The sequence below is a fragment of the Octopus bimaculoides genome, chromosome 20 (genome assembly GCF_046866305.1).
Source record: "Octopus bimaculoides isolate indiv1 chromosome 20, ASM4686630v1, whole genome shotgun sequence".
NCBI lineage: Eukaryota > Metazoa > Mollusca > Cephalopoda > Octopoda > Octopodidae > Octopus > Octopus bimaculoides.
Genome location: NC_142947.1, coordinates 36,119,654 through 36,146,554, shown reverse-complemented (window position 1 = coordinate 36,146,554; position 26,901 = coordinate 36,119,654). Strand labels below are relative to the sequence as shown.

General features: G+C 38.7%; 1 protein-coding gene across 2 annotated transcripts in view; it reads right to left on the bottom strand.

The window, feature by feature from the left end:
• Positions 1 to 303: 303 nt before the first annotated feature.
• Positions 304 to 26,901, bottom strand: part of LOC106875444 (cytoplasmic dynein 2 heavy chain 1) — a 309,460-nt gene continuing 282,862 nt past the window's right edge. For both annotated transcript variants that reach the window (XM_089338346.1, XM_089338347.1), the window contains exons 64-76: positions 26,514 to 26,636; positions 22,689 to 22,893; positions 18,424 to 18,587; positions 16,860 to 16,985; positions 16,295 to 16,405; positions 16,028 to 16,180; positions 14,032 to 14,113; positions 8,984 to 9,177; positions 7,957 to 8,178; positions 6,732 to 6,947; positions 5,733 to 5,932; positions 3,557 to 3,755; positions 304 to 3,006 (exon numbers count right to left, since the gene is read on the bottom strand). In XM_089338346.1, coding sequence (XP_089194472.1) covers positions 2,842 to 3,006; positions 3,557 to 3,755; positions 5,733 to 5,932; positions 6,732 to 6,947; positions 7,957 to 8,178; positions 8,984 to 9,177; positions 14,032 to 14,113; positions 16,028 to 16,180; positions 16,295 to 16,405; positions 16,860 to 16,985; positions 18,424 to 18,587; positions 22,689 to 22,893; positions 26,514 to 26,636 — 2,160 coding nt within the window. In that variant the 3' untranslated portion in view covers positions 304 to 2,841. The remainder of the gene's footprint in view (positions 3,007 to 3,556; positions 3,756 to 5,732; positions 5,933 to 6,731; positions 6,948 to 7,956; positions 8,179 to 8,983; positions 9,178 to 14,031; positions 14,114 to 16,027; positions 16,181 to 16,294; positions 16,406 to 16,859; positions 16,986 to 18,423; positions 18,588 to 22,688; positions 22,894 to 26,513; positions 26,637 to 26,901) is intronic.

Below are 26,901 nucleotides of genomic sequence, written 5' to 3'. Positions count from 1 at the left end.
GTAAGATACTACCTTTGTTAGGTGCCACCTGAAATCACAATTTTGGAATCTTCCTGCAATAGTGCTTCTTCTTGTGGCAGCAAATACCATTTATGCTGCTAGCAAATATCTGTGTTGGTGTGGATCACTCTGTAACACATTTTCCTTTTGAATTTTATGAGACCTATAAAATAAATACCAGGCTAAAAAAAAAATGTTTAAATAAGTACAGGAGTTAATTCTTTGAAGAGGTGCTCCAGCATGGCTGAAACCAGTAAAAAATGAAAGATAAATGTTTGAAATTAAAAAGAAACAAACAAATAATAACATTAATTTCTGAAAATATTTTATTCTTTGGACGGATTGGTGGTGTAAAGAAGGAGAAAAAAAAACCCTAAACTTACGAAATATACATCCTCAGAGGTTTCCAACCAGTAAACACTGGTTAACAAAAAAAGTATATTAATAACAAAATATTAACTAGTATAATACAGTAATAAATGTGATACAGTAGTAAAATGGTATAATACAGCAACAAGATTATAAATATTAGAGATTTAACATTGTTTTATAGTGTGAATAAATGATGGTGGTGGTGGTAGTAGTCTTTAGTTGTTTAATACTAGTCAACAACATATCACAGACATACAGATATGATATTAGTGTACTGTGATTGTGGTACTATTTGAAGTGGTATATAGTGATTCAGGTGCAATACCCTATAGCATTGTTCACTATGACATTGTATAATTGTGTGCTGTAACTTAGATGTGATACTATTATGGAGTAATGTACTGTGACATAGATATAACATAGTATTGTATATAGTATTGTACTGTGACACAGATATGATATTGTAGAGTACTGTAACACTATATAGTTTACTATGAATTAGTTGTGATACTGAATACTAATGGTCTGGATCCTCTTATAATCCACCCTAATTTACTCTAATGAACAGGTACCTGTATTTCATTTAATTGTTTTAGTATTTGTTTAATTTAGGTCTCGAATAGCCAATTACATACCAAGGCTAACATGAAACTAATAACAGAAACTATTGGAGCAAGGAGATGGAAATGGCTGGGTTGAGTTTGCTGCTATAAACCAAGCTCACTTGTCAGCATCGCTTTGCAATGGGTTCCACAAGGTAAAAGAAGACGTGGCCGACAAAAAGAAATGTGGCGGAGAACAATAACAGATCTTAAAAGCAGAGGGTTAACAAGGAACAAGCTGTCCAGGACACTTTCAGAGTTAGAAGGTGGAATGATCTTGCTGTCGCCTCAAGTGCCACAAGGCACAATGTGAACCGAATGAATGAATGATTAATTTAGAGGTGATCCCCACTTAGTTTGGAAAAACCATTAATCTGGTAAGGCTTTGGAACCAAAGGTTCTAGAAAACGACATTCTGCATATACTATACAGAGGTATATTTTGGCACAGGTGTTATAAAGAAGTGTACTATGACACTATATGGTCATGTACTATGATTTAAATGCAATACTATATCTTGGTGTATTGCGGTACAGATATAGAGTAACGTACTATGACATAAATATGATACAGTACAGTGCTGTAAGTGATGTACTGTGACACTGGTATGATACAATATAGTAGTGTACTACAGCACATGTACAATACACCACTGTATACACCCCTATACATGTTACATGTATAGGAGTGTAACATGATACTGATGTAATACTTTAAGGCATTACTGTGACATTATAATGCTACATGCTGTGACACAGATGTAATGTTATATAGTGGTGAACTCTAAGGCATGTGACAATATTGTTGTGAACTGTGACATAAATGAAACTATTATATAGATGTGATATTGCATTAGAGGTGAACTGTTACAGTGCATCTACCATTGTATAATGGAGTAGTGTGACAGATGTTACATTGTAACATTGTATACTGTGACATATTTATCAACATATAGTCATGTATTGTGACAAAAGATGTGACATTGTATTGTAGCATTGAGTAATATTGATGTTAACATAGCATAGTCTTGTAAAACCTCTGACATCTCATAATGAGGTACTGTGATAGATATGTTAACATAAAGTGGGGTACTATCACAGATAAATGTTACATTGTATGTTGAGATGTTAATAACAACATATAGTCATGTACTGTGACAACAAAAGTAACATTGTTTAGCAGTGCAGTGTGATATAGATATTAATATTTATTTCTTTATTGCCCACAGGGGGCTAAACATAGAGGGGACAAACAAGGACAGACAAAGGGACTAAGTCGATTACATCGACTCCAGTACATAACTGGTATTTATTTAATCGAACCCCGAAAAGATGAAAGGCAGAGTCGACCTTGGCAGAATTTGAACTCAGAATGTAATGGTAGATGAAATACTGCTAAGCATTTCGCACGGCATGCTAACGATTCTGCCAGCTCACCGCCCTAATATAGATATTAATATTGTGCATAATCTATGTCATATTGGGGTTTTTTGATGGATGCGGCAATATATAGAAGTGTGGTATACTGCAATATGTGTGAAAAGCTGTCAAAAGCTGCAGCCCCATCTCAACACTCTCCCTAGATATATACTACAACCCTATCAAATTAATAAGCATCTCAAATTACTAAATACAATCTCTGTTGATAAGGTCCATTTTTGTTTTTACAATAACTCCATCTCCTTCCCTCTCTCTCCTCCATTTTCTTCTCCTCAGTCTACACTTATCTCTTTCTCTCTCTCTTTCTTACTCTTTCTCTCTCTCTTTCTTACTCTTTCTTACTCTTTCTCTCTCTCTTTCTTACTCTTTCTCTCACCTCATTTAAGTCCCCCCTCCCACCATCCATACCCACTTTCCTACTTCTCTCGTTAGGTATTGGACGAGAGAAAGATTGCTGCACCACACTGCAGCCAGTGGTTCGGATCGGACGAGATGCACGGTAAATCCAAATAGGTGACCACCCTGTCTCTCTGGGAACTGTAGTAGAGAGGTAGAGAGATGTGCTCGGCTGTGTTGCTTTTCTCAGGAACATTCTGCAGGGAACAAAATATATAAATAAATAAATAAATAAAAACAACAACAAAGAAGCCAACAACACAAACAAAATCATCCAAAGTTGTATGAAGAGTTTAATTTTAAACCTTTAGCATTTAATCTGTCCATATATTCCACCTTGTTTTATGCTCAAACCAGCCAGATTCATCCTTTCACACATACCCTACACTCTCACCATTAAAATTCCAAAGCTCTGAGATAATAGGTGCCATGAAATCCTAAAGTCAAGATGCCGCATAAAAAGAAATGGTATGGGTGCTGGTGCCATGTAATTAATTGGATGCAACTGTTTGAATGCTGGTCATTTGGCACAAATGACTGGACGTTCAGCCTGTTTTGGTGATAGTAAATTTTTGGTACCAGAAGCAAACACACAGACACACACACACACACACATTCATACACATGCATGCACACACACACGTGCAGAAATAGACAAATACAGATAGAGAGAGTGAGAGAGAGAAGGAGACAGAAAATAAATAAATAAATAAATATACATAAAATGAATAAGAAAAGAAACGGTACCTTTGGAACCCAGGATATGTAACATGGAGGAAGGGCACACACTGTTGGAGATTCTGGTTGATTATCAGACAGGTTACGGCCGTCAAATATACAACCCTCCAGAAGCAGTCCACCGATACGCATGGTGAGGTAGGCCCCTGCGGATGGGTTCTGCCAGTTACATATGAACCTCAGATTGTCCATAGAGCACTTCACAGCTCTGCAATGGTAAAACAACATTAAATATTTATTAGTGGGACCTGCAGAAATTCCACAGAATGAAAAAGATTAAGAGAAGCTATTTAAGAAAGAAAGGATGATTTTTATTTTGCTATGTTATTTCACTTCCAGTCACAATAATATATTATATCATTTAAAAAATTTCCCTCTGCTTAGCACTTATATTTCCCTCTTTCTCTCTACCTCTTTAATGAACTTTTTAACCATGTAATTCCCCCTCTTCATGCCTATAACATTTCTCTCTTTCTCTTCACCTTCCTCCCCATCCTATAACATGTCATTAACACTTCTCTCTCCCATTTTTCTCTCACCGTATTTTTCTTTCATTCTTCACCTCTCCCTTCAACTAACCCTGTGATGCATTTGGCCTTAGTGTATTATTATCTGTGGAAGAGGTAGACCCAAGAAGAAATGGGATGAGATGGTGAAGCATGACCTTCGAATGTTGGGGCTCATGGAGGCAATGACAAGTGACCGAGACCTTTGGAGATATGCTGTGCTTGAGAAGACCTGGCAAGTAAAGCGAGATTGCAGCCTTGGCCGATGCCAGTGTTGCATGACCGGCCCATTTAAAAGTACCCTCGAAGGTTCTGATGATATATGCTTGAGAAGATTGTTGAGTCAAGTAAAATCAAAATCATAGCTGTGGCCGGGACCACCTGACTGGCTTACATGCCAGGGGCACATAAAATGCACCATCCAAATGTGGCCAATGCCAGGGCTGCCTGACTGGCTCCCGTACCAGTGGCAAGTAAAAAGCACTCACTACACTCTCAGAGTTGGTGGCATTAGGAAGGGCATTCAGCTGTAGAAACATTGCCAGATCAGATTGGAACGTGGTGCAGCCCACAAGCTTGCCAGATCTCAGTCAAACTATCCAACCCATGCCAGCATGAAAAGCGGATGTTAAACGATGATGATATATGTGTGTGTGAAAGTGCATGGTTTAGTAGTTAGATTGTTGAGCTCACAATCATGAGATAGTGAGTACAATTCTCGGACCAGGCTACTGAGCAGTGTGTTGTGTTCTTGAGCAAGACGACTTTATTTCACATTGCTCCACCTGTAGAAATGAGTTGCAGCATCACTGGTGCCAAGCTGTATCGGCCTTTGCCTTTCCCTTAAATAACATCAGGTGCATGGAGAAGGGAGGCTGGTATGCATGGGTGACTGCTGGTCTTCCATAAACAACCTTGCTTGGACCTCAGAAGACAATTTTCTAGGTGTAATCCCATGGTCATTCATGACCAAAGGAGGTCTTTAACCTTTATATATATATATATATATATATATATACACACACATGGCAAGCTTCTTACAGTTTCTTATTTCTTTATTGCCCACAAGGGGCTAAATTTAGAGGGGACAAACAAGGATAGACAAAGGGATTAAGTCAATCACATTGCCCCCAGTGCGTAACTGGTACTTAATTTATCGACCCCGAAAGGATGAAAGACAAAGTCGACCTCGGCAGACGAAATACTACTAAGCATTTCGCCCGGCGTGCTAACGTTTCTGCCAGCTCGCCGCCAGGGTTTCACACAGTTTCTGTCTATCAAATGCACTGATAAGGTATTGGTTGACCTGGGGCTATTTTAAGAAACATTTGCCCAAGGTGCTGTGCATTGAGACTGAACCTGAAACCATGTGGTTGCAAAGTGAGCTTTTTAACCACTCCAGCCATGCCTACACCTTTAGATAAGTTTTTTATAGCTTGGTATGGCAGGGAACTATTTTTTTCAGTTTCCATCAAGAGTCACTTAAATATTTGTGATATGTCAATGCTGATATGTATGTCACAAGGTCACTGTCACTATTTTATTGTAGGGGGGGAGACAAAATTGGCCAAGGTCACTTAGGCACAAACTGTGATTATTAAATTAAAAAAAACAAACAAACAAGGTAACAAAAATATGAATATTTTAAAATAACCATTTGAAAGAGGTTGTTTTCTCACCGTGCTGTCTGCTGGCGGAAAGCATCGAGGAACGTTCCCGGATGGAACAAGTTGGAGAGATCGAGTAGCTGGTCAAGGATGGTGTTGTTTTCTGCCATTTCAACCCATCGAAGAACTGCAGAAGTTCTGCTCACCAGTCCTCGCAAGAAATTCACTGGGTTTTCAGGGCCATCCCAAAGGTCCAACCATTTGATTGGAGTCTGTAAAGAAATGAAATGACATTTAAAGAACAGTCTTCCTTTCAGATAGACAGATGGGTAGGGAGAGAGGGAGGGGAGGGAGAGAGAGGGGGGAGAGTGGGAGTAAACTTCAATGATTGATTTTTCATAAGAATTTGCTTTAAATTTAATTCATGTTTGCATCTTTTAAAATTACATTTTTAATCATCATCATCATCATTTAGTGTCCATTTACTATGCTGGCATGGGTTAGATGGTCTGACTGAAACTGGTAAGCTTGAAAGCTGTACCAGGCTCCAGTCTGGTTTTGGCTTGGTTTCTAGAGCTAGACGACCTTCCTGACACCAACCACTCCAAGAGTATAGTGGGTAACTTCAACATGTCACTGACACAGGTGCCTTTTATGTCTCACCAGCACAGGTATCTTTTACACATCACAAGAACTGGCCAAGATTGTGGATGGCAGTACTATTAGAAAATTGGAGAACATGTCTGAGAGAAGAGCAGGTCTTCATGTGTCTGGTGAACTCAAATGCGGTAAAGATATATATGTAGATGTGTTTGTCTTTGTGCTTATATTGTATTTGTTCCTCGTGAGATGGTACTGGTTTGTTTATGTCATAACTTAGCAGTTAGGCAAAAGACCCGATAAAATGAGTACTAGAGTTAGTTTGTTTGACTACACCCTTCAGGGTGGTGCCCCACTATGGCCACAGTCCATTGACTGAAACATGTAAATGACATCAGCAACGAAAGCTCATTGTATACATTTATTGCATGGAGAATCTGAGACACTGTATCAGTGATGGTATTCACTTACCTCTTGATTGAGCAGTGCTTCAGCAAGTTGCTGGACACTAGCGGTCAGCAGAGTGGAGCCACGGATAACCTTGCTGAGTGCGGCCAGGGACAAATGGACAAACTGGATAAGTTTAATGGCATTGTACTTCTCGAGTTGAATAAAGGCCAGCAAGGGGGACGTGTTGCCATCTTTCTGTTTTGGTGGGTTCACCTTCATATGAATCAATTGCTGACCCTAAAATCAAAGAAAGAAAATAAAATAAAAAAATAGATAAACTGAAGACATTTTCCATCATAAATGATGGATTAAACTAGAAGAGAGGATGTGAAAATAGTAAAATGATAATTGAACATGTGCAAATATGGTTCCAACCACATGGTTCCGGGTTCAGTCCCACTGCATGGCACCTTGGGCAAGTGTCTTCTACTATAGCCTCAGGCTGACCAAAGCCTTGTCGGTGGATTTGGTAGATGGAAACTGAAAGAAGCCTGTCATATATGTGTGTGTGTTTGTGTGTATGTGTTTGTCCCCCCACCATCATTTGACAACTGATGTTGGTGTGTTTACATCCTTGTAACTTAGCAGTTCAGCAAAAGAGGCCGATAGAATAAGTACTAGGCTTACAAAGAATAAGTCTTAGGGTCGATTTGTCCAGCATGGCCACAGTCAAATGACTAAAACAAATAAAAGAAAAAAAGAATATATATATATATATATGTCAACCCATGCTAGCATGGAAAGCGGATGTTAAACGAACGATATAGGCATGGCTGTGTGGTAAGTAGCTTCCCAACTACATGATTCCAGGTTCAGTCCCACTGCTTGGCACCTAAGGTGTCTTTTACTATTGCCTCAGGCTGACCAAAGTCTTGTGGGTGAATTTGGTAGACGTACAGGTACTACTCTTGTAGTGTTATGTTATTAACATGCTGCAAAAGCATACAGTAAATGGTGATGACAACAATGATCAAAAGAGTTTCAGTGACAGCCATTTAAAAGGGTAAAATATGTCCATCTCATATTAAAAGCAGCTGGATGTGATTTGTGTAAGACTTGGCTACTGTTTCCAGCAGGGTGAGCAGTTAAGAAAGACACTCCTCTGTAGCATTGACCAAATTGATCCATCACATATCAAAGATAGTGGGATATGATTTCAGCAAGATTTGGCTGTCATTTCTAGCAGGGTGGGAAGCCAAGAAAGACATTCCCTATTAGCATCGACTAAATTGAGTAAGTGCCTTACCTGGTTAAGTTTCTTCCACAAATTGAGAATGGGCCCCAGTTCAGAAGACCAGACTTCCTTATCAAATTTACTGCCTTTGATGTCAGACCTCATCAGGATTCTCAGCTGACAGATAACATTGTTACTTATGGTCTTCTGAGAAGACCGCTCAATATTCTCAGGAAGACCAAACAAAGAAGGTTGGTTGTAGTCAGGAAGTTTATCAATCAGAGAAATGTAGTCCTGAAAGAAACAGGAAACCAAGGCTTTAAGATAGATAAAAAAAAAAAACTTTCTGTTAAGGTGTACGTATGTAATTAATGTTTCTTTTTACGTACAGTTATATATAAAAATGGTCTAATATCAACTGAAAAATCATGCAATTTAAATAAAATATAACATTTAAAAATAATTTAACATTTATTTTTATAAGTGAAAGGTTGCAACCACTAAATCTCATCCACTAGATGAACCAAAAATATATAAAAAGGTTTAAAAAAAACAAAGCTTTGAAGTTTCATGAAGCAATGACTAGTGGAACTTTGAAATCAATATCAATATTTTCCATATAAAAAGAATTACACCACACAGACACATATACATGTGAACACATAAATGCAAAACAAGGTGGATGAAATATTACTTGAATACCAAAAGTAAAGTAAAATATTTTATTGAAGCTGAAAGACTTCACAAACTGTTATTCAGAGTCTTATGTAACACCATTCATCAAACTGTCTGACGAACAATCATGTGAAATCTCAGAAAAACAGTTTGTAAAATATTCCCAATAATATATATATATATATATATATATATATATATATACATACCTAATACACACACACGTGCATGCACATACAGATGCACACCTTCAATAAAGATTAAATGCCTTACAATTATACCATTGTTTCAACACATCAGTATCTAGAGCTTGATTTGAGAGTGTTTTGGTTTCTATTTCTAGTAAACAGAGTTCCCTTCATGTGTTCATAAAAATCAGAAAGAAAGAAAAGAAGAACATTGTAACATAAGATGAGATGCTTACTCTGTACTGGCAGGAATTTGGCAGTTGCAGATTTCCAATGCGTCTGTCACTCACATGTTCACCCAACACCCGGTTGTCAAAGAAAGTCTTCAGGTAAGAGACTAACACCCTTATGTCAAAGGTGTTGTCTACTCTACCACCATATATTGCCTGTTCAAAGAGGCCATGGATCCACTGCCATTGAATATTATGGCCTATAAGTAAGGAGAAGAGATGAGAGATTTGAATTGGATAATGTGATTGATTGAATGATTAATTAATTGGCGTTGAAAAGGCTGTGACAGCTCACAAAGAGAAGCATGATAGTTTGATAGGAGAAAACGATGAATGGAGGGTGATAGCATAAAGAGAGAAGGATAGAGATAGATAGACATATAGATAGCTAGAGAGAGAGAAATAGAGAGAGAATATGGATGTATATAAGGTGTTTGACTTAAATTTGATGACATTTTCATGTCTTCTATTTTTTCAGGAACAGCTTCATGTTTTGGTGAACAGTCAATGGCATTAGAGCATCATGATTAAAGTTGGAGTTGCGAAAAAGTAAGCAGGAGTGGCTGTGTGGTAAGTAGCTTGCTTACCAACCACATGGTTCGGGGTCCATTCTCACTGCGTGGCACCTTGGGCAAGTGTCTTCTACTATAGCCTTGGGCCGACCAAAGCCTTGTGAGTGGATTTGGTAGACAGAAACTGAAAAAAGCCCATCGTATATATATATATATATATATATATATATATATATATATATATATATATATATATATATATGTATATGTATATGTGTGTATGTGTGTCTGTGTTTGTCCTCCCAACATTGCTTGACAACTGTGTGTTTACGTCCCCATAACTTAGCGGTTTGGTAAAATAGACCAATAGAATAAGTACTAGGCATCCAAAGAATAAGTCCTGGCGTCGATTTGCTTGACTAAAGGTGGTGCTCCAGTCAAATGACTGAAATGAGTAAAAGAGATATGGAGGAGTAGGAGCTATCTGAATATTGGAAGAGAGTTTCTTGTATCATGATGAGTCATGCCAGGTAACAAAATGCCGACATCATGACTGCTCTTCAATGCTCTGTGAACACTGCAAGGGCTGTAAGATATGACAAAGACATCATGGAAACCAAGATCCCCTCAACAGTGATGATTTTTGGGTGCATCAGCAGCGAGGGTAACATCATACTACCTTACATCTTTGAACAGGGTTTTAGGCACAATTCTGATGATTATATGAAGGTGGTGGAGACAGTAGTGAAACTTTGGCTGGAGAGAGTTGTTGCTGGAAGGTCCTATATGTAGCAGCAGCATTCAACTCCTTGGCGTACTTCTGCAAAGAATCAGAAATGGTTCGTGGAGAATTTCTACGACTTCACCAGCCCCAATTTCTGGCTTCCAAGTTGAGAAAGACACCAACTGCTCTGCCTGCAAAACCAAGGCTGAGCTGGTGGCCAAGATCAAGGAGGTGTCCAAAAATCTTCTCAGGGATACAGTGAGGAATGCATGATGGCCATGCTGGAAGCTGAGAACAACCATTTTGAGTAAACTGTTGTCTCCCAGTCATAATCTAGATATTTTTTGATTTTTCAAAAAAAAATTTCATTTTTGGATAGGATATTGTATTTTCTTTTCTTTTTATGCAAACTGCTGATACTAACCCAGGTTGGTCTTTCTGGTTCATAAGACCAACCCGGCTGTAGCCGGCTGAGAGTACTCATTGTTATTTAAATGGGAATTTAAGCACAAATCTCGTTAGCACATTTGTGAAAATACATGATTTCACTTTGTAAATAGTTGAGTTATAGTATCTGACATTGCTTGACATGATATCTGAACTCACTGAATTTTGAGAGACTTTTTTCCACTTTTTATTGGCATCGATTTGTTTGCAACTTTGAAAATGGATAGGAGTTTCATGCTATCATGCAATGATTCTGAATTTACAGGATTTTCAATGGAAAATATGGAGATATTGAGAAAAAGAATGAATGAGGTACAAAAGCATGTGGTGTACGAGAATGAATAGGATATTTCTGTATCCAAAACCGAAAGCAGCGATTCTGAAGAAACTGAAAGCGGTGATAGTGACAGCAAAGACGATTTTACATCGAAATGAAGTAAAAACTTAAAAAATGTTTTTATTAGCAATTTTTCTGAGGAGATGGGGTCTATCCAGAGTCTTCCTTAGAAAACGAAACCGTTAGACTTTTATTTTTTTCAGTATGCTTGTTTGAAGCAATCACTGTGGAAACGAACTGTTATGCAGAATGTAAACAAACAGTATATGCCAGGAAAGCCCACAAAATGGGGGAATCAAAGTTTGGAAAATTTGTGAAGCAAATACTGGGTACTGCTGTGGATTTAGATTTTATATAGGGAAAATAATGTTAGTCAGCATGGCCTAGGGTACAATGTGGTCTGGAATTTATCACTTCCATACCATAACCAAGGTTGTATATTATCTTTTGGCAGATTTATTTAGTTCGGTCAAACTTGCGGTGGATTCCAGTGTTTCAGTTTATTTCGCCTTTATGGTACACCTGTTCTGTTGTGCATTAAATTCAACTGATAATCTAGTGATCTGCACAATTCTTCTATATCAAAATTTTGTTGCATACCCAATTGAATATTAGCTGATGATTCATTTTCTATTGTGATGCTTAAACAAAATTTTAATATTTTTACCTTTTGCTCAGTTTACCTGGATTTACCTGTAATTAGAGTCACTTTGAGACAAAAGTTATGCAATGAAATTGATTAAGAACCCTTTCTTTAATTATGCTCCAAATATCACATTAATATGTTAATTCATGATTATTTTAGAATTTAATTGAAACTCGTGAGAGGTGTATTTTGGTCAGAAATATACTAACGAAAGGGTTGACTCAAACATGCACAGTTCTTATGTTGAAGCATATACTTATCATGAAACATAAAGCCTTTGTTTCAATTAATTTTCAAAATAACTAAGAACTTATTAAAATAATATTATCATTATTAAGTTGGTAAAAGATGGCAAGCTGGCAGAATTGTAAGGGATGCTGGGCAAAATACTGGGCAGCATTTGGTTTGTCCTTATGTTCTGAGTTCATATTCTACTGAGGCTGACTTTGCCTTTCATCCTTTTGGGGTTGATAAAATAAGTACCAGCTGGGCACTGGGGTTGATGTAAGTGACGAGACTCCACCTCCGAAATTGCTGATCTTGTGTTAAAATCTGAAGCTGATAGTTGGAATATAGAGGAACATAACATTTTGATGGAAGGCAAACAACAGAACCAGGGATGATGTCAGGTGGTTGGTATCAAAAGGGTTAAAGAGTGTTCGGAAAATGCTTTCGCACATTACCTTTTACTTGTTTCAGTCAGTGGACTGTGGTCATGCTGGGGCACTTGCCTTGAAAGGTTTTAATTAAATAAATCAACCACAATACTTACTTTTCTTTAAGACTGATATTTATTTTATTGATCTTTTATGCTGACCTACTAAGTCGTGCACATGCATACACACATAGACAAACCAACAAACACATACATGTACATACATGGATATTCACACATGCACGCACGCACACACACAATTTTTCAGAATGCCTTAACCATATAATTCAGACATGTTTGTTTTCTCTGCATCCTTTTTCTCTCTTCATCTATCCTTTCTGTAGAAGAATGTAGGCTCAAAATGTTAAAAACTTCTTTCATTTTACCTGAATGTAAACTTAAGTCATCCATTTTTTAACCTTGTCTTTGTGTTTTTCTCATTTTGGAATATATATAGGAGAGTTGTTTTTGTGGGTTGAAAATGCACTGAAGTCTTAAAATGTGTGAACATTCAACCTTTCTTAAACTTTTTTTTATTTACCATTGTAAAACAATACATGGTTGAAACCAGTTTGGTATTTTAATAAATCTATTTAAAATTTAAAAAAACTACCACACATTTTAATACTCAGGTGCATTTTCAACCCTCAAAACCAACTCTCCTATATTCTTTCTTGCATGGGAATACACTTCTTTTCTTCATAACATACACACATTCAATTATGAATTAAAACCAGTGCTAGTGTTGTAAACATTATCGTCTGCACATACTCAATGTATGTGTTTTACTTGTTGGCCAGTATGCTGTGGTCTGGCACAGAACACATACATTGAGTATGTGCAGTTGATAATGTGTAGTGGCTGTGTGGTAAGGAGTTTGCTTACCAACCACATGGTTCTGGGTTCAGCCCCACTGCATGGCACCTTGGGCAAATATCTTCTATTATAGCCTCAGGCCAACCAAAGCCTTATGAGTGGATTTGATAGATGGAAACTAAAAGAAGCCTGTTGTATATATATATATATATATATATATATATATATATATATATATATATATATGTATGTGTATGTGCTTGTGTGTGTGTGCATTGTGTGTGTGTATATGTTTGTGTATCTGTTATGTGTCACCCCAAGATCACTTGCCAACTGATGCAGGTGTGTTTACGTCTCCGTAACTTAGTGGTTCGGCAAAAAAAAAAGACCGATAGAATAAGTACTGGGCTTATAAAGAATGAATCCTGAGGTCAATTTGCTTGACTAAAGGTGGTGCTCCAGTATGGCTGCAGTCAAATGACTAAAAGAATAAAAGAATATATATATATATATATATATATATATATATATATATGTATATATATATATATATATATATGTATATATATATATATATATATATATATAGGCACACACACACACACATCTGGCTTCTTTCAGTTTCTGTCTACTAAATCTACTCGCACGGCTTTGGTCATATGGGTTTATAGTAGAAGACACCCGTGCAAAGTGCCATGCAGTAGAACTGAACCGGGAACCATATGTTTGGGAAGCAAACTTCTTTCAACACATGGTGAGGAACTTAACAATGTGTAAAATACCAAGAATGTGTGCTGCAATACATCATTATCACAGAACAAGTCAACTAGGATCTCTCTCTCTGCCAGCATGAAAAAAAAAAAAAGAAAACAGAAAAAAAGAAGAAGAAAATAGGAGTAAAAGCATCATAGACTTACCTGATTGTCGGAAGAGTCTGTCAATAATGTCAGCTCCAGCTCTCAGGTCGGAACTATTGAACTCATAGAATTTGGTCCAACCCTGGCATAGAAGAAAATATGAAGGACGATCATCATCATCATCGTTTAACGTCCGCTTTCCATGCTGGCATGGGTTGGATGATTTGACTGAGAACTGGTGAACCAGATGGCTGCACCAGGCTCTCCAATCTGATCTGGCAGAGTTTCTACAGCTGGATGCCTTTCCTAACGCCAACCACTCCGAGAGTGTAGTGGGTGCTTTTACATGCCACCGGCACAAGGGCCAGTCAGGTGGTACTGGCAATGGCCATGCTCAAAATGGTGTTTTTTTATGTGCCACCTGCACAGGAGCCAGTCCAGTGGCCGGCACTGGCAACGACCTCACTTGAATGTTTTTGCACATGCCACCGACACAAGTGCCAGTAAGGCAATGCTGGTAATGATCATGCTCAAATGGTGCTATTTACGTACCACTGGCGAGAATGCCAGACAGCTGCTTTGACAATGATCACCCTCAGACGGTGCTCTTAGCGCCCCACTGGCACAGGTGCCAGTCATCGAACTTTAGTCATTTCTTATGGCACAAACACACACCTACCTATGTACCTGCTTACCTACCTATTTGCCTATGTACCAATGCACCTACATCTACCTCCAGTGTAGAAAAAGATGAAATGCTACTAAGCATTTTACCCAGTGTGCAGACAATTCTCCGAGTCTGCCACCTTAATAATAATGATAATAATAATAATAATAATAATAATAATAATAATAATAACAATAATAATAATGATGGACTCTCCTGTTGAAGATGACATACGAGTGTTCAGAATTTCTGTCGAATGACCTACACAACTGATTTGTTTATAGTGGTCAAATAAATGTGCTGCATATTAGCTTACTCCCTTCATCAAATTGCCGTTGCCCAAACAGGTGCACAAGTGTGCCATGTGTCACATGTCGAAATCATTGCAGAGTAATGGGAGATGGAGTGTTTTGCTCAAGAACACAACACACCACGCAGTCTAGGAATTGAAACCATGATCTTGCGATCATGAGTGCAACACACTAACCACTAGACCATTCATCTTCTTGAGTCATCCCTATATCTCCCACCTTACTCCTTTCACAACTGGTATTTCCCATCATCTGCACCCCCACCCTCACTCATCACTCACTACATTAACCTCTGTCTCTACTGCTACCTGTTCACTTCCTTCTCACACTCCTATGAAAGCATCCACACACTCTCTCATCCTGTGACTAACCATCTGTATCCTCTCTTAGGCTCACCTTCTTGTTTCTTGAGAGTTTGCTGTAGTACCCCATCATTACCTTCTCTTGTCTCCTTTGACCATGTATCTCCTTTGACCATGTATCTCCTTTGACCATGTATCTCCTTTGACTATGTATCTCCTCAATAACAAAACACCTGTGTATGTTCCTCTATTGTACTTTAGATCTCATCTCCTTATATACTCTCCCTGCTCAAGTTTCATGGTCTTGCAAGCAACATGGCTGCCTCACTAGTACTGGTGGCATGAAAAATAAAGCACCCAGTACATGCTGTAAAGTGGTTGGTGTTAGGAAAGGCATCCATCCAGCCATAGAAATCATGCCAAAGTAGGCACTGGAGCACAATGCAGTCCTTAGATCTACCAGGTCTTGCCAAGCCGTCCAACTCATGCAAGCATGGATCACCACCATCATTACCACTGCCACCACCACTACCACCACCACCATCATAATCATCATTTTAATGCCCACAGACAAATTTTCCACAGTCGGATGCTCTTCCTGTCACCAACTCACACACGTTTCCAAACAAGGTAATAATTTCCCCATGCTCATGGTCAGACATGTTCTTGCAGAATATTGGAAAATGAATGGCACCGCTTGTATGACAGTGATGATCATTTTAAAATTATCACGCTGCCACCGCCACCGACTGATGCAATCGGAAACACAAACTCACCTGTGGAATGTAAGTCCTCCTTTCTTGTACAACGGCGTGGAACCAAGCGAGAGCAAACAAAGCATTGGCTCGATTTTCATTGCCCTGCCGCAGGTACTCACTTGACCAGGCCTCGTATGTTCGTTGGAGAGATTTCTTTAGCCCAGGAGGTGACTGAAACAAAACAGATCAAAGGTCAATGGAAATTCTTCTAACTGTTTATTAAATAGACACAAGAGAGAAATCTGATAAAGCTCTTGATAGAGGAGAGACAGAGTAGTTACTGACCTCGTAGGTGATTTTAAGACTAGACTGGAGCAAGACACTGGGGAAATGTGGATGCACTTCGGTGGTAAGCCAGAGACGGAAGCCATTGTTTGGTTTCAGGCTGTTAATTTCCTAAAACGACATTAACGGTTATTGATGAGATATTCATTATTACTGTGATTGTTTAAACAAAAAAAAAAAAAAAAAACAATTTTCTACATTGAATGGATAGGTTCTTTATTTTTACTTATGATGATGATGATGATGATGATGATGGCAATGACACTGATGACGATAATGATGATGATGATGATGATGATGGTGGTGAAGATAAAGTTGATGATGACGATGATGATATTGATGACAATGACGACAATGATGATGACAAGGTTTATTAAAATGTTCAAACCTGTTCTGAACAGAAATAACAGCAATGATATAACAACCAGTTAATGATGTGGATTAAAAAATATCTCTAGCACATAAATATAAACAAGCTACAGAATATCAGTACACCTGAGGGAAAAAACAAACTAAAACAAAGTAAAAAAAAAGATCCATGAAAAAAAAAAAAAGTGACACTTACCTTTTCTAAGATAGGAAGCCAAGATGTGACAAGATGAAGGTTCTTCAAACATAACCAGTCTCCATCATGGGCTGATTGCCTAAGTAATTCTAATGCCACATTAGCTTGTCCCTGCCCCATGGCAACCTACAAGGAAAATAATTTAAAGTATATTATTATTATTATTATTGAGTGAGAGAGAGCAGGGTATGCCATCAAAGTAACACTGGGGTACAAATATACAAAGCCCAGTGTACCCATCATAACTACCCACCTGATAAGGGTACACCAGGCACATGCATCACAACCATATGTGCATAACATGGTGATATCATATCAAAATAAACAGCACATAACCTTGCAGGTGGGGCCCAGGTAGAATTTTCTTCAGGTCAAGTAGCTCATCCTGCTCAAAAGGTTCCTGACGGAATAAGGGTTGCTTAAGGATGTTGAATGAAGCACCCATGTTTCCAGAGGTGAATTTTTCAAACCCCAAAGATATCCTCTCAACACATGGCAATGATGCTCCTGATCAGAGACGCACATATCGTCAGCCACCAAGGAACATGCTTAACTGGTTAAGGTCAAACAACTGACAAGCAAATCTATGGTATTGAGCAGAATATTTGCTGCAGTCCTTCTTTTACGCCAAGACAAAACATGTACATGATAACACTTCCAGTCAGAAGCCATGAGAGCTTAGTGCCTGGTATTGCATAAGTGCAGTTATCATTATTATTACTATTATTATTATTCTTGTTGTTGTTATTAAGATGGTGAGCTGGCAGAATTGTTAACACGTCAGACAAAATGCTTAGTGGCATTTCATGTCTTCTGAAACTGATGATAAGAAGCAAGGAAGTTATTCTCAAGCTTGACCTAAATGCTTGCTACAGAGTGGACCCCTTCACCAAAGGCCCCCAAGGGTCATGTAGTGACATCAAACCAAGCGACAGAATAAGACCATCACCCAAGTAGGCTGTAGTGGGATTTGAACTCAGAATGCTAAGACTTGGAACAAATACTGCAAGGTGTCCTTGGATCAAATACTGCAATTATGGAAATCCACTGCCCTTAGGAAATTTATTGTATCGACCCCCACTCTCCAGAAGGATGACAGGCAAAGCTAACCACAAAGAGATTTGAAATTAGAATGCAAAGACCCAGAACAACTAATACAAGGTATTTCACCTTATGCTAGAGTGACTCAGTAAATCTGCAGCCAATTCCATTGAACCCATTTATTCATTAGTTCTCTTCTGTCAATGGTTTATATTCCACAATATTAGACATACACAAATTGTTTACACAACACTATGAAATTATAGTTCTTAAATCTAATGGAAAGAAACAGGCCGGTAAGTTTGTGTAATCAGTCAGTATACTTATCGTGAAAATAAGAGGGAGGGGTTCAGTTCCCATGCATACTAGTACCCATTTTTTTCCTGCCAAGAGTTTACATGTCCTGATATTAAACTATTTTCTATAGCCAATACACAGTGAACACTTATAAGCTTATAATTATTATTTATAAAATTTATTTGTTTATCTATGTACTTATTGCTTTTGTTGCTCAACACTTTACCTGATAGTATCGGTCAGAACCAATTGTCTGCGAAGCAAGTTCTTGTAGATCATGAGAAGGATCAGCACCAGGAGATATGATAATCAAGATCGGTTCTGTAGCAACGGTCTCATCAGTAAACAACTTCTTCAGATTGAATGTTGGTGGGGCCAAATCCTTCAGTCCTGTTTCAAGAATAAAAATTTAGAAGAATTTAAGATGAGGAAAATCTTGAAGAAAGGAGTGGCTGTGTGGTAAGTAGCTTGCTTATCAACCACATGGTTCTGGGTTCAGTCCCACTGCGCGGCATCTTGGGCAAGTGTCTTTTACAATAGCCTCGGGCCAACCAAAGCCTTGTGAGTGGATTTGGTGTATATGTATATATGTGTGTGTATGTGTGTGTGTGTGTCTGTGTTTGTCCCCCCCTAGCATTGCTTGACAACCGATGCTGGTGTGTTTACGTCCCCGTAACTTAGCGGTTCGGCAAAAGAGACCGATAGAATAAGTACTAGGCTTCCAAAAAGAATAAGTCCTGGGGTCGATTTGCTCGACTAAAGGCGGTACTCCAGCATGGCCGCAGTCAAATGACTGAAGCAAGTAAAAGAGTAAAAGAGTATTATTATAACACTTATTAAAAAATAGAGAGAGAGAGGTTTTCTGTAGGAACTATCTTTGTAGTTGATATTTGAACGATTTGGATCTCCTCAATAAATCCATGTCTTTAGCTAAAGCATGGTTTACTGAAATGGATACCCTGCTACAGATGGATGCAGTGGAATGCCTAAGATGTGAGAGGAAATGAATTCAGAACATAAAATACCAGAACACATACGTGTGTGTGTGTGGTGGAAACTTAAACATCACACTTGCAATCATATGGATAGAGTAATTCTATAGAAGATGAATCTGAAGCTCCATTAATGTTTTAGAACGAAGCTGGAAATATATCCCCACCTCTCTCTCTCTCTCTCTCTCTCTCTCTCTCACACACACACACACACACACACACACACAAAGATACTCAAACACATACATTTCATATATAAAGACAGAGACAAAGAAGATAAGATCACGATTATAGAAACAAGATATTTCAGCAATGATTGAATAGAGTAACTGACACACACACACACACACACACACAAATACATTCACATACATACACAAACATGTTGTTCTCGTACATATACACACATGCATTCACATAACCACATACACACACACATGCATATCCACATACACATTCACACACACTCAGATATGAACAAATACACACACACAAATACATTCACATACATACACAAACATGTTCTCATACATATACACACATGCATTCACATAACTATATACATACACATTCACACACACTCAGATATGAACATACACATTCACAAACACACACACACACACACAGACATTCACACACAGGTACATTCACACACATTGTGATTACTGATACAATCAATCATTTTTCGCTATTCACTTTCACAAGTGATATTACACACAATTATTCTCAACATGTTTCCTAATCAACATTAATTTCTTATCCACTCGGCCTAATACTTCATATATACAAATCACATTCATCTCACTCAGCACCGATCGAACGTCAGCTGAGCTTACAGTTGGAGAAGAAACGTTCGTTACAATCCACTGCCATCTAATTTTTGGTTCCCAAGTTATTGCAATAGTCTTCAGTTCTGTTTGTTGGGCAACAAAGTTGTTGTTGGCACTCCGTCGCTTACGACGTCCAGGGTTCCAGTTGATCCGATCAACGGTACAGCCTGCTCGTGAAATTAACGTGCAAGTGGCTGAGCACTCCACAGACACGTGTACACTTAACGTAGTTCTCGGAGATATTCAGCGTGACACAGTGTGACAAGGCTGACCCTTTGAATTACAGGTACAACAGAAACAGGAAGTAAGAGTGAGAGAAAGTTGTGGTGAAAGAGTACAGCAGGGTTCACCACCATCCCCTGCCGGAGCCTCGTGGAGCTTTAAGTGTTTTCACTCAATAAACACACACAACGCCCAGTAAGAGAATCGAAACCACGATCCTATGACCGCGAGTCTGCTGCCCTAACCACTGGGCCATTGCGCCTCAACAGGCAACAAGTAGAACATACTGGAATAAACAACCCTGTGTTCAACAAAGTGGGTCACTGATGTAGACTTGGCTATGGTCAGATGCCCCCCACCCAATTGTCAACCCTCACCTGTTTCCAAGCGAGGTAATATTTCCTCTCCATGACCAGACATGTTTTTGCAGAACATTGGAAATGAATGACACCGCTCATATGACAGTGACATTCATTTACAAGCATTATGCTACGTCAAGACAAGGAGACACAGACACACACATCTCCTCTCCCTCTTCCTCACCATCATCACCGTTGTCAGCAACATCATTGTTTTGATGCCTACTTTTCCATGCTTTGCATAGGTCAGGCAAGATAACATTGGCATAGAATTTCCTGTGGTCAAATACTCTTACTGTCGCCGACTCTCACCTATTTCCGAACAACGTAATATCCCTCTACGGCCAGAAATGCCTCCACAGGATACTAGGTGGGAATAAGTGATACTGCTTGTATGACAGCAGCATTCTTTTACAACCATCACAAATATAGACATTCACTCACATACACATACCCTCTTCATCATCATTATTAACTTAGTGGTTTAGCAAAAAGAGCCCAATAGAATAAGTACCAGACATTAAGAAAAAAATAAGCACTGGGCGGAAATTTATTTGATCAAACCCTTCAAAGCAGTCATTAGATTGTGTCCATACTGGGGCACGGTTGCAATCTAATGACTGAAACACGTAAAAGATAAAAGACATACATACATATATATATATTTCATCATCGTTTAACGTCCGCTTTCCATACTAGCATGGGTTGGACGATTTGACTGAGGACTGGCAAGCCAGAAGGCTGCACCAGGCTCCAATCTGATCTGGCAGAGTTTCTACAGCTGGATGCCCTTCCTATCGCCAACCACTCCAAGAGTGTAGTAGGTGCTTTTACGTGCCACCGGCACTAGGGCCAGTCACATGGTATATATATATATATATGTGTGTGTGTGTGTGTGTGTGTTTGTGTGTATATATATATATATATATATATATATATATATATATATATATATATATGTATATATGTGTATGTATCATCATTTAATGTCTGCTTTCCATGCTGGCATGGATTGAATGGTTCGACTGAAAACTGGTAAGCAGAGGGGCTGCACCTGATTCGCAAGGTTTCTACAGCTGGATGCCCTTCCTAACACCAAGCACTGCAAGAGTGTAGTTGGGTGTTTATTACATGCCACCGGCACGGGTGCCAGTCAGACGGCACTGGCATCGGCCATGGTTACAATTTCACTTGGTTCAACAGGTCTTCACACGCACAGCATATCACCCAACGAGTGAAGGGTGCTTTTAATGGGCTAGTTACGCGACACTGGCATCAGCCATGACTACAATCTCACTTAGCTTGAGGGGTCTTCTCAAGCATGGTATATTTCCAAAGGTCTCAGTCACTTGTCATTGCCTCTGTGAGGCCCAACATTCAGATATATATATGTGTGTGTGTGTGTGTGTGTGTGTGTATGTATATATGTATGAATGTGTGTGTGTATATATATATATATATATATATATATATATATATATATATATATATATGTATATATATATGTGTGTGTGTGTATATATATATATATATATATATATATATATATATATGAGAGGGAGACAGACAGACAGAGATAGGTGGAGGGAGGGAGGGATTTAGAGAAAGAGAGAAACATTGAAATGAGAGAAAAAATAAGCCATAAAGCCAGCATTGAATCGGTGACACCAAAGAGGCATGCAGAAATACAACAAATGCATACACATATACACACAGATAAACATAGACAGAAACACACACACACACTCAAGCATACAGATATACACATACAAATATACATATATACACACACATATGCACATGCACATAGACAAGCACACAGTCAGGCACACGCATACACACATGAATACACACAAAAACACATGCACACACAAACACAAACATGTACACACACACACATATGTACACACCTACAAGTATGTATACACGAGCACACATACATGCAATCACATACAAACACACACAAGCACACACCCTCACATATTAAACTCCCCACCACAAACACATGGACACACACACAGAAACACAGATAACGCCTTTCCTTCCTTCCTTTCATCCTTCATAAAAGCGTGCCAAAATCCCAGTTACCTAGTACCCAGCAAGCAAACTGTGTCATTGCAGTCTGCAGACGATCAGGTCTCACAGCATGGATTACAAGAAGGCGTTGGAACTTGCTCAGATTATTTTCGACTGCTTTGGGAAATTCTTGCTCACAACATCTGCTATGGAGAAATGGTGTCCAGAGGTTTGAGCCTTGGAAATTCAGCTTTCCATAGAGTTCAGAGAAATTGTACTGAAATATGAAGGTGAGAACATAGCAATAATAAATAATAATAATAATAATAATAATGAATCATAAAAAGGATTTTATAATTCAGTGCGACCATGAGATAGAGAATAGAAAGCCAGACATAGTATTAATTGAGAAAGAAAACAAACAATGTTGGATCATAGATATAGCATTCCCAGCTGACAAGGTATGCAATAAGGAAGAAAGAAAAGTCGAGAGATATGACAGGCTGGCTTGGAAAGTTAAGCAGTTGTGGTCGATAAAAAAGGGATGAAAAAGGTAGCAGTAGTACCAATAATTGTCGGAGCCCTGGGAACAGTGAGCAAAAATCTTGAGAAGTACGTGGAAGAAATAGGGGCTGCAATAAGGGTGGAGCACTTGCAGAAAACAGCACTGCTTGGGACCGCTTGAATACTCTGGAAGGTGCTCGAAAAATAAGAGGTGTTACCTTAGTTCACTGGTAGTAAACAGCTGACACAGTAGTACATCTCCAGCATTGGATACTGTGCAAAGGCAATAATAATAATAATAATATATGTGTGTGTCTGTGTGTTGTGGCAGAAATGTAAAGTAGCTGGTATACAACGTAAAGTGGTTGGCATTAAGAAGGGCATCCAACCATAGACAGGCATGCTAAAACAGACAACTGGAACCTGGTGTAGCACTCTATATTGTCATCTGTCAAATTACCCAACCCATGCCACCATGGAAAATGGGCATTAAATGATGATGATGATGATGATGGTTTAATGTCCACCCTCCATGCTCGAGGTCGACTTTGCTGTTCATCCTTTCGGGGTCAATAAATTAAGTACCAGTGAAACACTGGGGTCGATGTAATCGACTAGTCCCCCTCCTCCAAATTTCAGGCCTTGTGCCTATAGTAGAAAGGATTATTATTATTATTATTATTTAAGGTGGTGAGCTAGCAGATCATTTGTGCACTGGACGAAATGCTTAGTGGTATTTCACCCGTTGCTATGTTCTGAGTTCAAATTCTGCTGAGGTCGACTTTACCTTTCATCCTTTCAAGGTCAATAAAATAAGTACCAGCTAAACACTGGGGATCGATGTAATCGACTTATCCCCCACCCCGACAAAAAATTTCAGGCCTTGTGACTATAATAGAAAGGATTATTATTATTATGTTTGATAACCATTCCATTAGTGATTATCAAGTATTTTGACCCCTAACATCTTTCAACAGTCTGGTGACATAGAATATAGGAATGCATTTTTGCCTCTTCAGATATCAATAAAACTTCCCAAATTAAACAGCAATAATCTTCAGTTCCATTCAATTCCATGTTCACTATGAGACTGCCAGATGTTTCTCAAGGTTCTTCTATAGGTTTCTGCTCTCAAAAGAAATAAGTATGCAGCATTGTTTATTGTTGGGAATATTTCTCACTTGATAATCAACTCCTCTATTGTTGGAAAATTCCTGCAGAAATATCCATTAAAATCTAGTGAATTGTCCAAATATTCTCACTTCCTCCCCCAACCCATCCACAAACTGCCTCTCTCTGTTCTGACTGACCACCTTGTGAGAGAATATTCAAAAGAGATTTTTAAAGCAGTTAATCTCCGTGGTAACAACTGCTCAATAAGAACCAAACTGCATTTCAAAACTCTCCACATTCACAAAAACTTCTTTTGAGTTATATCTAATATTGATTAATATATGTATAATATTGATTATCTTACATATAATATTGATTGCTTTGCATATAAATCATCCTGCACAAATAATTTACATTACATAAAACATTAAAAACAATCTATGCACCATTAATTTTCCTTACACAGTGAAGACATGTGGCCTAGTGGTTAGGGCTGTTGCGCTCATGATCACAAGATCATGGTTTCAATTTCCATACAGGGCTGTGAGCTGTGTTCTGGAGCAAAACGCTTCATTTTTATATTGTTCCAGTCTCCTCAACTTACGTCGAGGGTTCCAGTTGATCCGATCAACAGAACAGCCTGCTCGTGAAATTAACGTACAAGTGGCTGAGCACTCCACAGACACGTGTACCCTTAATGTAGTTATCGGGGAGATTCAGCGTGACACAGTGTGTGACAAAGCTGACCCTTTGAATTACAGGCACAACAGAAACAGGAAGTAAGAATGAGAGAAAGTTGTGGTGAAAGAGTACAGCAGGGTTCGCCACCATCCCCTGCTGGAGCCTCGTGGAGCTTTAGGTGTTTTCGCTCAATAAACACTCACAACGCCCGGTCTGGGAATCGAAACCGCGATCCTATGACCATGAGTCCACTGCCCTAACTACTGGGCCATTGCGCCTCCACCCTCAACTGTAAATGAGTAAACTTGTGATGGGCTGGCATCCCACTTTGGGGCCCTTTTTGTGCTCTTGGTTACTTAAACCACATGGAAACAAGGTAAACAGCCCTATGTATTATATCTAAAGACAATGCTTTAGATATAATACATTGCATGGCTGTGAGGTTAAAGATGTTTGCTTCACATCCATGAGGTTTCAAGTTCAGTCCCACTGTGTGGCACTAACGTCTTCTATAACCCTGGGTTGGCCAAAGCTTTGTGAGTAGATTGGATAGATGGAAGCCTGTCATATATAAATATGTATATGTGTGTGTGTTTGCGTATGTATTTGTGTCTGTGTGCTTATGTTCCTGTAACTTAGCAGTTCAGCAAAAGAGACTGATAGAATAAGTACCAAACTTAAAAAACAAAATAAGTCGATTTATTTGACTATAATTCCTCAAGGTGAGCCCCAGCATGGCCACAGTCTAATGACTGAACCAAGTAAAAGATACAAGAGGGAAAAAAATGTTAAATGATGATGATGTCTTTTATTTTTGGTTGTGTGGAAGTCTGTCCATATATGTGTGTATATATGTTTGTGTTTGTCCTTACACATGTGTGTGTGCGTTTGTCCTTACATATGTGTGTGTGTATGTATGTGAGTCTTTGTGTTTGTTCTTACATATATGTATGTGTGTGTGTCTTTGTGTTTGTCCTTACACTGCTTGACAACTGGTGTTTGTTTGTTTACATCCCTGTAACATAGTGGTTCAGCAAAAGGGATTGATAGAACAAGTACCATACTTAAAAGAAAACATAAGTACTGCTCAACTAAAACCCTGGAAGGTGATGCCATAGCATAGCCGGTGTCCAGTGACTGAAACAAGCGAAAGAGAGAAGTATGGAGAACATTGGTTTCAACCATTACCAATTCTTTCTAAGGAAGAAGAGAAATTTCCTGAAAGTGTGTTCAGTTAGGAGAGAATGGCCTCTTCTTCCCACAAGACCAGAGAAAGGATTCCAATGCTGAAAGTACAATACAAATCATCATCATCATCATCATCATTTAATGTCTGCTTTCCATGCTGGTATGGGTTGGATGGTTTGAGATGGAGCTGGCTAGTAGGGTGCTGTCCAGACTCCAACTGTCTGCTGTGGCATGGTTTCTAAGGCTGGATGCCCTTCCTAATGCCAACCACTTAACAGAGTGAGCTGGATGCTCCTCACGTATCACTGGCATAGGTGCGTTTACACAGCACCAGTAGAGGTGCATCAATGCAAGTATATGAATGTAAATAAACTTAACATCTTGTATCAACAGATATATATATGTACTCACCTTCAATATAGCAACAGGCATGGCACATTCACGGTCCTCAATCCAGGGAGGTAACTCTTGTTCTAAAGCCTGAGCAGAAATCTTAAAATCTGACACATACGTTCCACTGAGTAATTCCCATTCCTGGCAAATATATAAATGATAGTGGAGTTAAAGACATGATAAATATAATCGTTGACAGTGACAGCAGTTTCATTAACTAATAGCAGTAACACTACAAATGGCAACAATAGTCATAACTACGTATGTTAAATTATATGTGAAATATATATCATATCATTTAATGTAGACAGTATTAAAATAAGAGCTAGACAGGTGCAGGTGTGGCTGTATGGTAAGAAGCTTGGTTCCCTACCACATGACCCTGGGTTCAGTCCCACTGTGTGAC